At 41.2% G+C, this 13,831-nt stretch overlaps 1 protein-coding gene across 1 annotated transcript in view; it reads right to left on the reverse strand.

Moving 5' to 3' along the window:
* Nucleotides 1–13,218, reverse strand: part of LOC122791746 (nuclear RNA export factor 1-like) — a 603,159-nt gene extending 589,941 nt beyond the window's left edge. The window contains exon 1 of the mRNA XM_044059662.1: nucleotides 13,114–13,218. Coding sequence (XP_043915597.1) covers nucleotides 13,114–13,178 — 65 coding nt within the window. The 5' untranslated portion in view covers nucleotides 13,179–13,218. The remainder of the gene's footprint in view (nucleotides 1–13,113) is intronic.
* Between the last annotated feature and the right edge of the window lie 613 nt (nucleotides 13,219–13,831).

A 13,831-nucleotide genomic window follows, 5' to 3' on the forward strand; every position in this document is an offset into this window, starting at 1 on the left:
AGGGTTGACCCCATCTGAGGAAAATCCTGTTTAGCACTGACTGATACAGAGATTACTTGTGAGGCATCAAAAGAACTCTGCTGAACCTGTCTACTAATATACTGTGCTCCCCCAGAATGCGAGTTGCAACCAGAAAGTGGACCCATTGCCACACTCTCACTGTTTCTTGACAAAGGGGGTAGGACTTGGTGCCACTTTGTTTGTTGAGGTACCACACAACAGACATGTTGCTGGTCTGAATTGCAACTGTCCCTAGAGGAAGAAGGGAGTGAAGGGCTTGCATCGCTAAAAACACCTCCCTCATCTCGAGGATGCTGAAATGCAGATTGGTCTCTTGGGGAGTCCACCTGCCATGAACTGTCTGTTCCAGGTAATGCCCCCCCTCACCCCAGCTGGGAGGCGTCCATGGTCAGCATGGCGACGGGGGAGTGGGAAGATTGAAAGGTTAGCCCTGAGACACTTCTGGATTGTGAAACCACCACCAAAGATGACTGAGGGATGATGTAGAAGGGACCACTGGACTGACAACATCCACTGTAGGACTCTCAAATGTAAGCGAGCCGTTGGTAGTAAAGTTATTGTTACAGCCATAGAACAGAATCCAGAATTCTGAGGACAAGATTTGCTGGAGTAAATGGCACAGTGACAGAATCCTATCTGGTGGAAGATAGGCCAGGGTTTTGTTTGTATTCAAGCGGGCTCCCATAAAATCTATCATTTGCACAGGTTGTAACTGTGACTTTAGAAGGTTTACTGTGATCCCTACGGTTGGTGCCAGTTGCAACAGGAAATCCCTGGCATGAATCAGTAGATGCCTGGATGTTGCAACTAGGAGCCAGTCAACCAGGTAAGGAAACACATGGCATCCCTGCAGTCTGAGGTGAGCTGCAACCACTGCCATGCATTTGGTGAACACCCTGAGGGCTGTAGTGATACCAAATGGAAGCACATGAAATTGGTAATGACTGGCTACATGCCTGAAGTGGAAGTACCTTCTGGAGAATCTGTTCATTTTGCTGGGGTAGTGTACATTCTTCAAGTCTAACGAGCATATCCAGTCATCCTTCTGTAGAAAGGGAATGATGGACTGAACCATGACCATCTTGAACTTCGTGTGTTTTACTGATTTGTTCAGTTAAGTTAGGTCCAGTATGGGCCTGAGATCCCCTGTTCTGTTTGGAACTAAAAAGAATCGGGAGTGGATCACTGATCCACACTGGTCTGACGAGATCTCCTGGATGACTCTTTTTTGAAGCAACTTTGTAATTTCCAAAGTTGCTGCCTCCTTATGACTGGGTGGAACATCGGGTATGTGTTGTTTTGGATTGGGGAGGTTTAAAAAGGGAACGGAGTAACCTCTAGATATGACACCTTACACCCATCAGGCGCTCGCGATAGCTAACCAGGATTCTAGGTGGAAGAAGCAATGTCCACCGACTGCCTCCAGAGAGGGACACTCAGGCAACACCTCAGTGATGCTGCAAGAATTTCTCTGAAGGAAAATCCCGAGACCCCTGATTCAGCAGACCCCCTCTACCCTGAGGGCAGCGTCTACCACCAGAATTATTCACCCCTCTGCCTCTGAGAGAAAAATGTTCCCGATCATCCTGGAAAGGACCATGGGATTTTCTGAACCACATCGTTTTTCCCCCACATTGATTCCTGGAGAAGGACCTTTGTGGAGTAGAGAAGCAGATTCCAATGGGAGACAGGGTCTGTCCATCTTTCTCGCTGCGGGAGAGTGTGTCACGAACAGCTGGTCCAAAGAGGGAGGAACTGTCAAAGGGGGCATTGACAAAACACACCTTAAAAGGTTCCGCAAAATCACACGGTCGCATCCAGGTATGACAGCGAATGACAATGCCAGAACTGATCACCCTAAAGCTGCCCTGAACTAAGTAAGAGATCAGCCTCATGGATGCGTTGGAAATGGACTGCAGAGTGGCCATATGGAAGGGGAATCTACATGCCTCCTTTTGCACCTTTTCTTCCAGGAAACCTCCTCAGTGGGCTGCTTCAGGCAGGTATTGGAAGAAGTCTGGGCTTCCCTAAGTGGAAGACTCTGGAGGCCCCGAGGAGTTGGCTGTCTCAGTGGCAGAAGAGAGGTCTCTGATGCACAGTGTAGAAGGGGAAGGTGTGCATTAAAAACTACAGGGGATGGTGGTCTCCTATGAGCAGAGAGGACCCTCTCCACCATCTTGAAGGCAGAAGGACTATCGGAGTCCCGAGGAAGCCTCCCCTGTCTCAAGGGATCAGGAACAGACCATTGCCAGTCACCAGCAGCCCTGAGGGTGGAGTCAGCACCAAGTTGTCAAACACTGAGGAGAAGCAACAACTCTGAGAGCCTTGGAGTTGAAGTCATCCCCCCAGACTCAACATTGAGGCTTTAGCTCCGAGACGTGCTCGACCCTGACATGGTCGGAACCAAGCGAGTCAAGGAAGCAGTTGGGCTCAAAGAAGTAAGAACTACAGGTCCTGGCAGACAGGCCCCGGGGACCGACAGATCCAGGAGCTCAGAAAAGGTAGGCCTGATCGAACAAGGAGAAAGAGTCCTACAGGGAGAAGCTCTGCTCGCAGATCTCCTAGGGGATGGATGTGAGAGGACCCCCATCTGGATCTGCGTACGGAGAAACTTCCTCATCAATCTGTCCACGTCGTTCTCCGACAGGCTCTGAAAAGACCTGATGGACGAGGACACAGAGGAGGGTCTGGAATGATGCCTGGGGGAAGCAACCCTTGGAGACATGCTCTGTGCCACAACCTCTGGCCCCAAAGAGGTAGCTGGGGCATGGGGCGGAGACCATTATCTAAGCTTGGGAACTCTGCTTCAAAGGTCTTGGGGCCTTCTTTGAAGGATCCGACTCCCCAGACACAGAGGGGTCAGGGGACCGTTTCTTATGGTCCCTGGCCTCCTTAGACTTTTTGGCGGGGTTTTGAGCCCCTGAGACAGCAGCAATGGTGGGAGAAGGGGTGGGAGATAAGACCCTGAAATCAAGCTTATGTCTTCTATCTGCAAGGGCCTAACAGAACAAGCCACCTGAAGATGGGGAGGACCCAAACATAATAGCAGAGAAAGGTAGGAAGACCATCAGCAAAAAAAAAAAAAACTACACTAAACTACAAAAAACAACTAACTTTATTTTTTATTTTTTTTACAAAATTGGCAGAAATAAAGAGAAGGGTAGGAGAATAGAGAAAAAAGGTCAAAAGACCACTTACAGCTGACTAAAACAAATGTTAGCAACATCTGGGAGGAGCTCTAACTGGACCACAATGCTTCCCTGTGCACAGCAAACGAGATCTGAGGTGTCTGAGAGGAACTAGGCAGTATCGGCAGGGTGAGAGGAGCTCTAGGTTGGAATCCTAAGCATGCTGGCGGCCGAGTTTGTTCTGAGCTTGGAACTGAGACCCACAGTTTTGATAAAGACTGAACAGACACATCAGATCCCTAAGTTCACAAGTTCATCTCAACTAACTTAATGAACAGGCAAAGTTAAAGAAAACTGAAAAAAATAGAAAGCAGCTGTTTAAAAGTATATTTACTCAGCTCACATAGAACTTAACAGCCATGGATCAATGCATGGGCTATCTAAGCAAGGAGGACAGTGGTATACTGGACCAACCATGTAAGTTCCCCTGTAAATCAACTGATAAGAACATTTTCCCATCAACAGTGTGAGGTATAGTCTCGTGAGTCCCAACACTTTACACAAGAAACTGTGATTCAAATAAAATAGAAATTCTCAAATGAACACTTACACTTTAAAATGTGCCTTCTACACTCCCTTGACATTGGGCTGGGAATCCCTATACCCCTGCTACTTATACATTCTAACTCTGAGACCACAGAACCACAGAATAGGTGGAATATTGTAACCTCACACTTCCTATATATTCTCCAAAAAAACACCAATAAGGTCACAGTTTGAACAAATGGATCCAAGAAAATAAAATTTAAAAGAATTAAATACCACAACTGCATCCACAGATCCAACCAACAGGCAAGGAAGACTAAAAGTCACTTAGAATAAAATATAACCAACTCTTTATTCGGTAAGTGCTTTCGTGGGAAGTAAGTCCCACTTCTGAAAGATGTCAACCTAAGACAATATATGCAGAGTCAATGTACTAATATCTACAATGGAGTAAGTTTTCATACAAGCATGAGAAATAGGTACACCTCTACTGCAGTGACATCTGGCCACAGAATTCTCTAAGTAATGAACGCCTAATGGCAGAACATAATACAGTTGATAATCCACGTAGTAAGATTTTGCCTAGCAACTGCCATACACTTCCTCCCTTGATCAAAGGGCACAAAAAACAATACTTTGCCTTTGAAAAGATGTACTAACTTCTGGAGGAAAATGAAGTGGCAGTACATGTTTAGGGTATGAACATCTGTTTTTTTTTTCCCCAACATACATCTTTATTAAATGTTCGCACATGACACAGGCAATCTTACATTTATACAAATAAAAAACAAACAACATGACGCCACTTTACTTGCAAACAGTATACATCACAGACACCACTGAAACAACTGTAATTGTAAACATTACACATCACTTATAATCTATCTAGTCACTGTCAGTTAAGCATTATATGGCTCATTCAAATCCTGCCTCTTAAACCTTGTTACTGCTCTGCATATATTGTTCCCAAAATTCCCATTTTTTCCTATGTAGTTTGCTCCCTTCCTTTTCTAAAGAACCTAATTCCAGTTGTTTTATCTCTGTTACTATATTCACTATTTCTAGTAAAGTTGGCCAAGACTTTGATTTCCATTTTCTAGTAATTGCTTTTTTGTTAGCCACCATAATTAGACTCAGCAAGGCTTTGCTATGTCTAGGCAATTCCGATTCTGTATCATTACTCAAATAAAATCATCTCCCAAGTCAATCTAATCTGCTCATCCAGCATTTCTGACAGAGCAGTCTGCAGGAAATCCCTAAAGTCTGCCAGCTCATTACACTCCCAAAAAATATGTTCCCAGCCACCTCTTTCTTGCCGGTCACACCTCCAACACTTGCTATCCACCCGAGAAAAAAACACTTCCAGGCAAAGATCCTAAATCTTCTAGACTCTGTTGCATATTTGGGAGATATACATATATCCACCCATTGTCTCTTTGTGAATTGCTTATCCAATATCTCTTCCCAATCCTTTCTCAGCTCCTGATTGATTCTTATAATTATCATGCAGTATTTTATATGTTTTACTAATTATTCATCTTTTTAATGGCAGCTTTTGTTCTAGATTCTATTAAAAACTCTCTCAGTGCTGGTCTTTCATTCAGGAGGGGGGTCCCCTATTTCTTTCTCTTTGCTTATACTCTGCTATTAGTCCTTGATAGGGAAGTTAATCTCTAACCCGCAGTCCAAATAAATTCTTGGCCTCTTCCCATTTTATTACCTTTCCCTTTCTAGTTATTTGCTCCCAATACCTTGGTTCCTTTGTCAGTTTTCTCCAATAAATTCCAGCACCCTCTTGCCTATTATTTGTATTCCTGTCCACAGTCAACCCTATCGGCAAAATCTCTTTTCTCTATTCTCGTACTAATTTGGTTCTTAGAATACTCCCTGCTATTTTATGAATATAATACTCTGCATGATTTTTTTGTTCTCCTTAAGAGTCTGCATCCAAAATCCCAATCTCTCCTTATTTCTTGAGCTTCCTCCCTGTATCAGCATCATTCCCTTCCACTTTGAATTCCAGTTTTCTGCTTGTGCTATGTACAGGAGGAGCCTTAAGTGTGTTGCTCTAAAATACCCCCTAAAATTGGGTAATCCTAGTCCACCTTATTCTATTGGAGGAATCAGCTTATCCCACTTGACCCTTGCTGTCTTCCCTTCCCGGATAAAATCCTTCAACTCTTTTATAATTGCTATCCACATCTTCTCCTCTGGTTCATAAAAATATGCCTGACCTGTGTATAAGACTAAAGGGACTAAAAACATTTTAATTGCTTGTATCTTAATTTCCATATCCATATAACAAAGCTTCCAGTTTCTCAATGTTTGTATTATCTTCTGTTTAGTCTCTACCCACATATCCTTAGCTGCCACAGCAGAGTCGTTTCTAATCCATGCTCCTAAATACTTCATTTATCATATTCCCATAAATATGGATATCGGACTAATTTGTGTGTGGGTACATAATTTACTACTGTTGCCTTTGTTTTAGCTTCATTCATTTTGTATCCTGGGAAGATCTAAAACTGTCTTAAAATGTTCAACAGCACTGTAATGTCCCTTTCTGGTTTTTGTCATGTATAAAATAATATCTCAAATAGAGCCAGCATTTCAAATTATATCCTTGAATTTCAGAATCCCTTATTTTCTTTGCCAGTGGTTCTAAATATAATGCAAACAACAAAGAGGAAAGGGGACAACCCTGCCTGGTTCTTCTACTCAAGCAGAAATGATATGAGAGGACCCCACCTACCTTAATTTGCAGTTCAGATCCCTCACATATTTTTCTAATCAACCTTATAATTGTATCACAGAAAGCAAATTCTTCCATTGCCCTGATCATGAAGTCCCAGTCTGCTCTGTCAAATGCTTTCTCTGCATTAAGACCCACCAATAAAAGTGGTATTTTCTCACATTCTGCTTCCCTCTGGATCATCGTTGTTCGGTTAATATTGTCAAATGTTTGCCCCCTTCCACAAAACCACACTGATCCATATCTATCAATTGTGGTATCACTTTTGCCATTATAGACATAAACATAAATTCACACGTTCAGCTCTTTCCAGGTGTGCCTCCTGTAGCATAGCTATTTTCACTCTTCATTTTTTAATATAATTCACTACTCTTTCTTTTTTATGTTTATCTGTAAAACCATTCAGACTGAAAGACATTACAGAAAGTATCATTTTCTTATATAGTTATCACCACCTTTTATGTACTGCTGCTTTTTTGTTAAATGTCTAGTTCCAGATTTTATGTTACATGTATAGAATGTTTGGCAGGTTGATATTTTATACAGTTGTTTCTTAATAATATTCACTTGTGCCTATGCCAAATCTTACATAAGTTTTTTTTTTGAAAGCCCTGAAACAGAATAAACAAACCCTCCCAAAGCCTATTAACTTAATAATAACACACAAAACTATGTACATCTTCAAATATTGAAGATTTTGCTTCCTAATAAGAACATAAATTCTAAGTTGATAGCTACACAGACAGACTAAAATTAACCAAAAAGAAGGGTTAGTCATGCTAAGACGCATGGTACAGCATGTGCTACTAGTTAAGTGCTATATGATTTTGTATGTCTTTATAGCTTTCCCAGTTGAGAAAACACTTGAATGCTTTCAGTAATCACTTTCTCCAAGCCATTTCTCTTTATCAAACTGTGTTCTAGTGACATGCAAACAAGACACAAAACTGCTAAGGGTACCTTGTTTATCAGAAAAATGCCTTACAATACTCAATACTGTTTTTCATTTACATGCTTTGTAATAAACTTGTTACTGGATAACACCTAGGGTTTTAACCCAGTCACAAGCATGGGAAAAAGCACACTGACTTTAATTTTGTCACACTTTCTTAACCAGACCTCCCCCATCTCCTCCTCCTTCTTTTTTTTTCTTTGCAATGCCTATATTTCATAAAACTGAACAAAGAAAAAGAGAGAATGGTGAAAAAGAAAAAAAGCACCTGTTAATATTAAAGTCCCCATGCATTTAAAACTGAGATAACTTTACTTCAGGTCTAATTGGTTTTGCATTATTTTTAAGGCTGTCACATCTGGGAATCCCCTGATTGTTTTCAAAGAATAGTATGTCCTAGCCAATTTCTCTGCTTTTGTTTTCTTTTCTCTCAGCCAATCCCCTTCCACCAAACCCTCTCCAGTTAGACTGTCTCCATGGAGACATGAAGACCAGCTGCAGAAATGCTATTTAGTATACTTACATGCAACTGCTAGAAAAAAAAGACTCATATTATTCAATATTCTTTTTCATTTACTTGCTCCCTCTCTTAAAACAAAGGTTCCTAATCAGTCATTTCCCCATGCAAGAATGAAAAAAGCACATTAATTTGAACTTTGTGATGCCTTTTTAACCAGGTTCCCTTTGTTCTGTTTTATTTTTTTTAAATCATTGCATTGCCTATATTTCTCAAAACTGTACAAGAAGAAAAAGAGAAGGGAGAAAAAGAAAAACAAAACTTGTTTATAATCCCCATTACACTTAAAAATATAATACAAAGAAAACCATGCAGCAGAAATACAGTACTATTAAGAAAAGAAAGTGTTTTCTACTTACAATTAGCATTCTCCCTTCTCTTCCTCTCGCCAAAGCATTTTTCTGAACATTAATGACATGAAGTAGGGCATATATTTTAGAGTCCCCCACACATCAAACAAATTTTACAAAGTCCAACATTTCCAGATTTCCGTGTCCTGCCATATGTCACAAATATAATTACTGCACTGTAATCCCACAAGTTACTGATTTTATTATTGTTCTTTTCCATCACCCAAATCTTGTTTCTGCTTCATTTCCAACATACTCTCAATTCTTCTAGTTAACTCTCATGCTCCCTTTTCTTCACTCTAACATTTTCTGTTGAAATACTGGAAAAGGTATCACAGGTACAGTCACTCTGTGGTCTTTATTACCAGAAGAACAAAATGCAAAATCTCCTTCTGTTGCACAGTTCAATTTTTGTTGGACAAACTTTTGTATTTCCTCTTTAGCATGCATTTCATCAAAATATGATTTTGTCCCTCCAAGGAAGAATACCTTGAAGACATCCGGATACAGCAGTTTGAATCTCACACCTGCATCCTGATATTTTCTGAATAGTGGAATGAATTTACTTCTATTTGCCTGGTGTACAATGAGTAATCATTCTCCACAAACATTCTGCCCTCTCCCACTTTTAATATTTTGTCCTTCCACAGTTTTGTTAGAATCAAGTCCTTCTGTTGGCAGGATTGCCTCCTTACTATTATAGGTCTAGGTTGCTTTCTTATGGCTAGGTTTGGAGCATACACATGATGTGCCTGTTCATCTAACAGTTCCAGCTACAGAATGCCAGTCCAGTTACATATTTGTGTTTTCATAAAATTAATGCAGTCTGTTCCTTCCAGCTTTTCAGGTATAGCTGAAAATCTCAGGTTTTCCCTATGTGCTCTGTCCTTTAATTCTATTATTTTTTAAAACATCTCTTCCTAAGCAGTCTCATATTCAGCCAGCCTTTTCTTCATTTCAACCTCTGATTTTTGCAGCTTTATCATCTCATCTGAATATCTGTTTAAAGCTGTTTCCATTTGTCCCAGCCTTTTCTTGTTTGTACTGATATACTCAACCAGTGTTTTGTTTATTTTAAATAGGTCAGTACGCAGTTGTCTTATGTCTTCCTCTAGGTTATTGGAAGTTATGTCTGAAGGTTCCATTACTTTTTGCGGAAGAGCTGCAAAACTCTCCTCTGGCAGTACCAAAGAAAAAAGGGAGATGAATTTACTGATTCAAAGACAATTCTGACAGTACTTATGAGAGGAAATGTAGGCTGATCATAATAGAAACACTATCCTTAGGAAAGACTAGATAAGGTTCTGTACATAGCAGGGAATGCAACTCCAACTTCCTGCAAGAAAAGGTGATAGCCACCAGAAAAAAATATTGTCCAAGAAACAAACTTCAAGGTCACCGAACAAACAGGTTACAAAGGGATAGGGGAATGGATAAACCTGTCAATCCTGAAATCCAAGTCCCACAGGGGAAAGAAGCGCATACAGATGCAGCACTTTTTGAATAACCTAAATGACCAGACAGAGCTGGGCATAATGTTGCTCTACACAAGGTCATGATGGACAGGAACAGCTGGTATGCAACCTCTGACCATGGAAAATCTGAGGCCCAATCATAAAGCTATCAAGGATAGTTCAGTATAATGTGGAAACTGACAGACTAAGGAGGTATTGAGTACCACTCTGCTCAAATGGTGAATCTTTCCCACTTTTCAGACTGCCTGCAAGGTGAAGGCTTCCTGGTAGCCTCAATCCCTTCTGGCAACAAAGCTACAAGGCCTGGGGGGGGGGGGGGGGTGGTCAGAGGTCTAGAGAAGAAATCAAGGACTGAGGCAGAGCTAGCTGTCACTTTCAGCCATGGGAGATCTTTTTAACTATAAACAAAATTCCTTTCTGTATCTTTGGGAACCTATAAGTCTGAATCGACACATTTCTCAGATAAAAATAAGGGGCAAACAGGATTACTTTTTTTTCTCTCTCTGAATTTTGAGATGAGGTGCAAAATCAGCAAGACGTGCAGTGCAGGAAAATGAATCTTGCCTCCCACGAGAAGAAGTGAATCAGCCACAAACTCTCCCTGGCCTGCTGTAGAGAGTTGAAAAAGTAGAGAACTGCATTTTTCTAAGTTGCAAATGTGACAAACTCAACAGTGCTTCACTTACAAAAGATCTGAACCAGTCACAGCACCAGGACAAGGCTGGGTGAATGCTGATATTTTCAGGACTGTAAATGAGACCTTTGTAATAGTGGAACTGAAAGTGGGAATGAGTAGGAAAGTTCAGGGCTGAGATATCGTGGAGCACTTCCCTTTTCAAAAGTATAGTGATCTCTGGATCAGTATATATAACTAGAAGGAGTATGTAAACATAGTACTTCATATCGGAGAGATAGGGTCAAAGTCTTTTTGCAAAAAGATGCTGTAAAACTTCAACAAGATTTGGAATTCACTGTTTTTGTCTAAATTGTAATTTCGTTTTTAAAGTACCAAGACTACCATTTCTGACAGAGAACTATCAGGACAGGAGAAATGGCTCAGCAAGTCTACCAGCAGATTCACTTAATCTGAAATAAGAACTGCTGACAGAGTGATGCCTCTGTCTATGCCCTACTGCCAGCTGTGCACTGCATTTCTTTACACTGTGCAATAATACAAGTGTCTTTGCTTACCTGGGTACCACATAACAGACTGGTTGCTAGATTTAATCGGGGCAGCCTTGAAATCAGCTTTCCCACCAAGTCCTTTAAGGCAAGGAGGACTGTCAGAACCTATATCTACCTGATGTGGAGAGTCTCTGCAAGATGCACTACTTCTGCTGAACCATGTAAAAGCCAAGATGAGCTCACCAGTCCATCAATGAAGCATTCAACATCGGAACCTGTGATGCATTCATCTGATTCATCTGTGTGAATGGGAAATCCATTTAAAACTGTTCATCACTCCAGAACTACAATACAAGTATTAGACACCAAAGGCACACCTCTAAGAGCTTGCTGGTTCTGCAGCCACTGACAACTCACAGTCCTTTGGGTTACCAACCATGTGAAGAACATGAAGAAGACTACAGCAGCCATCAAGCACCTGGACTATCCACTACATCTGCACCTGCCACATTCATGACCTCCTGACCCTTTCAGCAGGAAGGACTGACAGTGCACAATGCTGAGCTTTGGGTAAGGTCTGTATGTCTCAAAGCAATCATTCTCGATGGGATCAGAATGGACATTTTCTAGTCTGATGTTAACCTCAGGGATGGCAACTGCATGAGTGTCTACTATTGAGATGATACCAAGAAGTCCCTCAAAGGAACCACCTGCAGCCAGTTGTCAAAGCAGAGGAAAGTGCAGTTGTATAAATTGCACTTACCATTCCGCAGTGGTGCAGCAGTAGTGTTGTTGCCTCCTAGCAAGAGGTTCTCCCGTTCGATTCTTGGCTTGGGAGTGCCTTCTGTGTGGAGTCTGCATGTCCTCGCCGCGGTCGAGTGGGCATTCAAAAGACATGCGTTGAATGGGCGTGCCTTCGTTGAAGGTTGGTCGTCGGGCTGGCAACTCGACACCATAAAAAACTAACTGCCAATCATTAGCGGACCGGAGTTCCGCTGTGGCGACACCTAACAGGGAAAAGCCGAAAGACAAACAACAACAACATGACAGTAAATGTTCAAACTCTTCACTGTTGTATTAGCCTTTTGGCTGTATGGATTGTATCCTGCCTAGGACATAACAGGCTATATATACAATGCTCTGGCTCCAACCCATGCCTTCACTCTGACTACTGCTTTATCTTTATAGGTTAAGGATAAGTAAACTCTTTCCCTTTCAATGGGGAAGGCAGTCCTGAAATTTCCTTCACTTTGACAGCTGATTCTCCTCTTGTGACCAGAGATCAGTCACACTGAAAGTGTTGGAGGGAGCCAGAGCTCTGTGACGTTGGCTACTTGCTGTATCATAAGCAGGATACAGCCCATATAGACAAAAGTCTACTGCAGCAGTGAGAATGATGAACATCACATGATGATTCGTCTCTTACAAGACTTCTGCCGTGACAAGCAGCATCCTGGTAAAAAAGTGCTTTATGCTGACAGTAGTGTCCTTCCCACTGATCCACACTTATAAAACTTTCAACCATCCCCACCATCCTATTAGTGAAGTAGGGCAACAGATTCTTCTTCTAACACTCATGAGTAGCTGCACTGAACTGCGATCACTTACAGTACTGATGCATGTCACTCTGTCAATGGAAACAAGGCTGGTGTGGGACTTGGTCCATTATTTGCAACCACATAAACAATCAGAAGGCAAAACCACTTTAGGAATCAAACACTGTGATGTCTGACTGACAGAAGTCAGGATTAAAATTCAAACTGTGAGAGTGGCACCACAGAACTGGCAGACACAAGAACTAGGAGAAGTTTTATAGCATGATACATGATATGAAAGTCTATCAACATAGAGCACCTGAACCTAAGCCTGGAATCTTTTGATAAAAAAAGACAAACCAGAACAGAAAAGACAAAGAATTCAATCACAGTCCACCAAATAAAGTCACCAATCTTAGTTAAAAAAATTATCAGCCAATCCCTGGTTAAATGGATGTAATAGATGTAAGGATTACCTTCATACTTGTTCTTTAAGCTAAGTGTGGCTTTCATTCTATGAAAAGTGACAAGATGCAGACAATTCACCAGCAAATCAGCTTCAAGTGGAAATGCAAGGGTGATTTTCATTTTGTGACAAACATGAAGAAATAAATCACAATTTTTCATCTGTTTGACTGTATAATGAAATTGTCAGAAACATGTTCAAATACCCATATATAAAAAGCTCAGTTGATTTTGATTAATTACAAACCTTTTCATAGACATCGCTAGATTAGGTATACTAAGAGAACAGCAAGCCTCTTCATGGTAAACCATTAATAATTCTTGGCGGTTCCCAGAGTCATATACAAAGTAAAACCTGCAACACAAAATGATTAGTAAACAAAAAGCTGCACAATTCACAGAGACACTTGCCATCATTCATTCATTTTCAAGATAATGCAAACCACTCTGTGAAAAAGTCTCAGAAACTTAAAATACTGGCAAAGACTGCCTAGGATCCACCTCATCTAACAATTCCCATTTTACAGACAAACTTGGTAACACCCATGAACCAACTTTTCTCATTAACAAGAACTGTTCAACATCAAGACCATACATTTTTGAAAATCTTCATCATCTCTGCAACCATACCCTCATCAAGAAGGGTGATCCATCCATCCTTATATCATTAGACTGCTACTGTCTTGTCTCCCAGCTGGCTTTAGTCAGACAATTGCCACTTTAGAACAGCAAGCTCAAAAGGCACCAAATATAGCCAGAACTAGGGATATGGGTGTAACTTTATAAACCTAGCGATGGTAGCCCTCTGCATCATTCCATACTTTAGAGGAGGGCAGAGTGGTCCCCTACAGTGACAAAGCTTACAACAATAGGCATCAGAGGGCGAGTTTATTGTCTTAAAGCAAAAAGTCCTGATGAATGCCTGTATGACGGTCTCTGCAATCAGTTCCTGCTCCATTGGATAT

This window comes from Protopterus annectens, chromosome 1.part2 (assembly GCF_019279795.1).
Source record: "Protopterus annectens isolate FY-2018-M chromosome 1.part2, PAN1.0, whole genome shotgun sequence".
In the NCBI taxonomy this organism is placed as follows: domain Eukaryota; kingdom Metazoa; phylum Chordata; order Ceratodontiformes; family Protopteridae; genus Protopterus; species Protopterus annectens.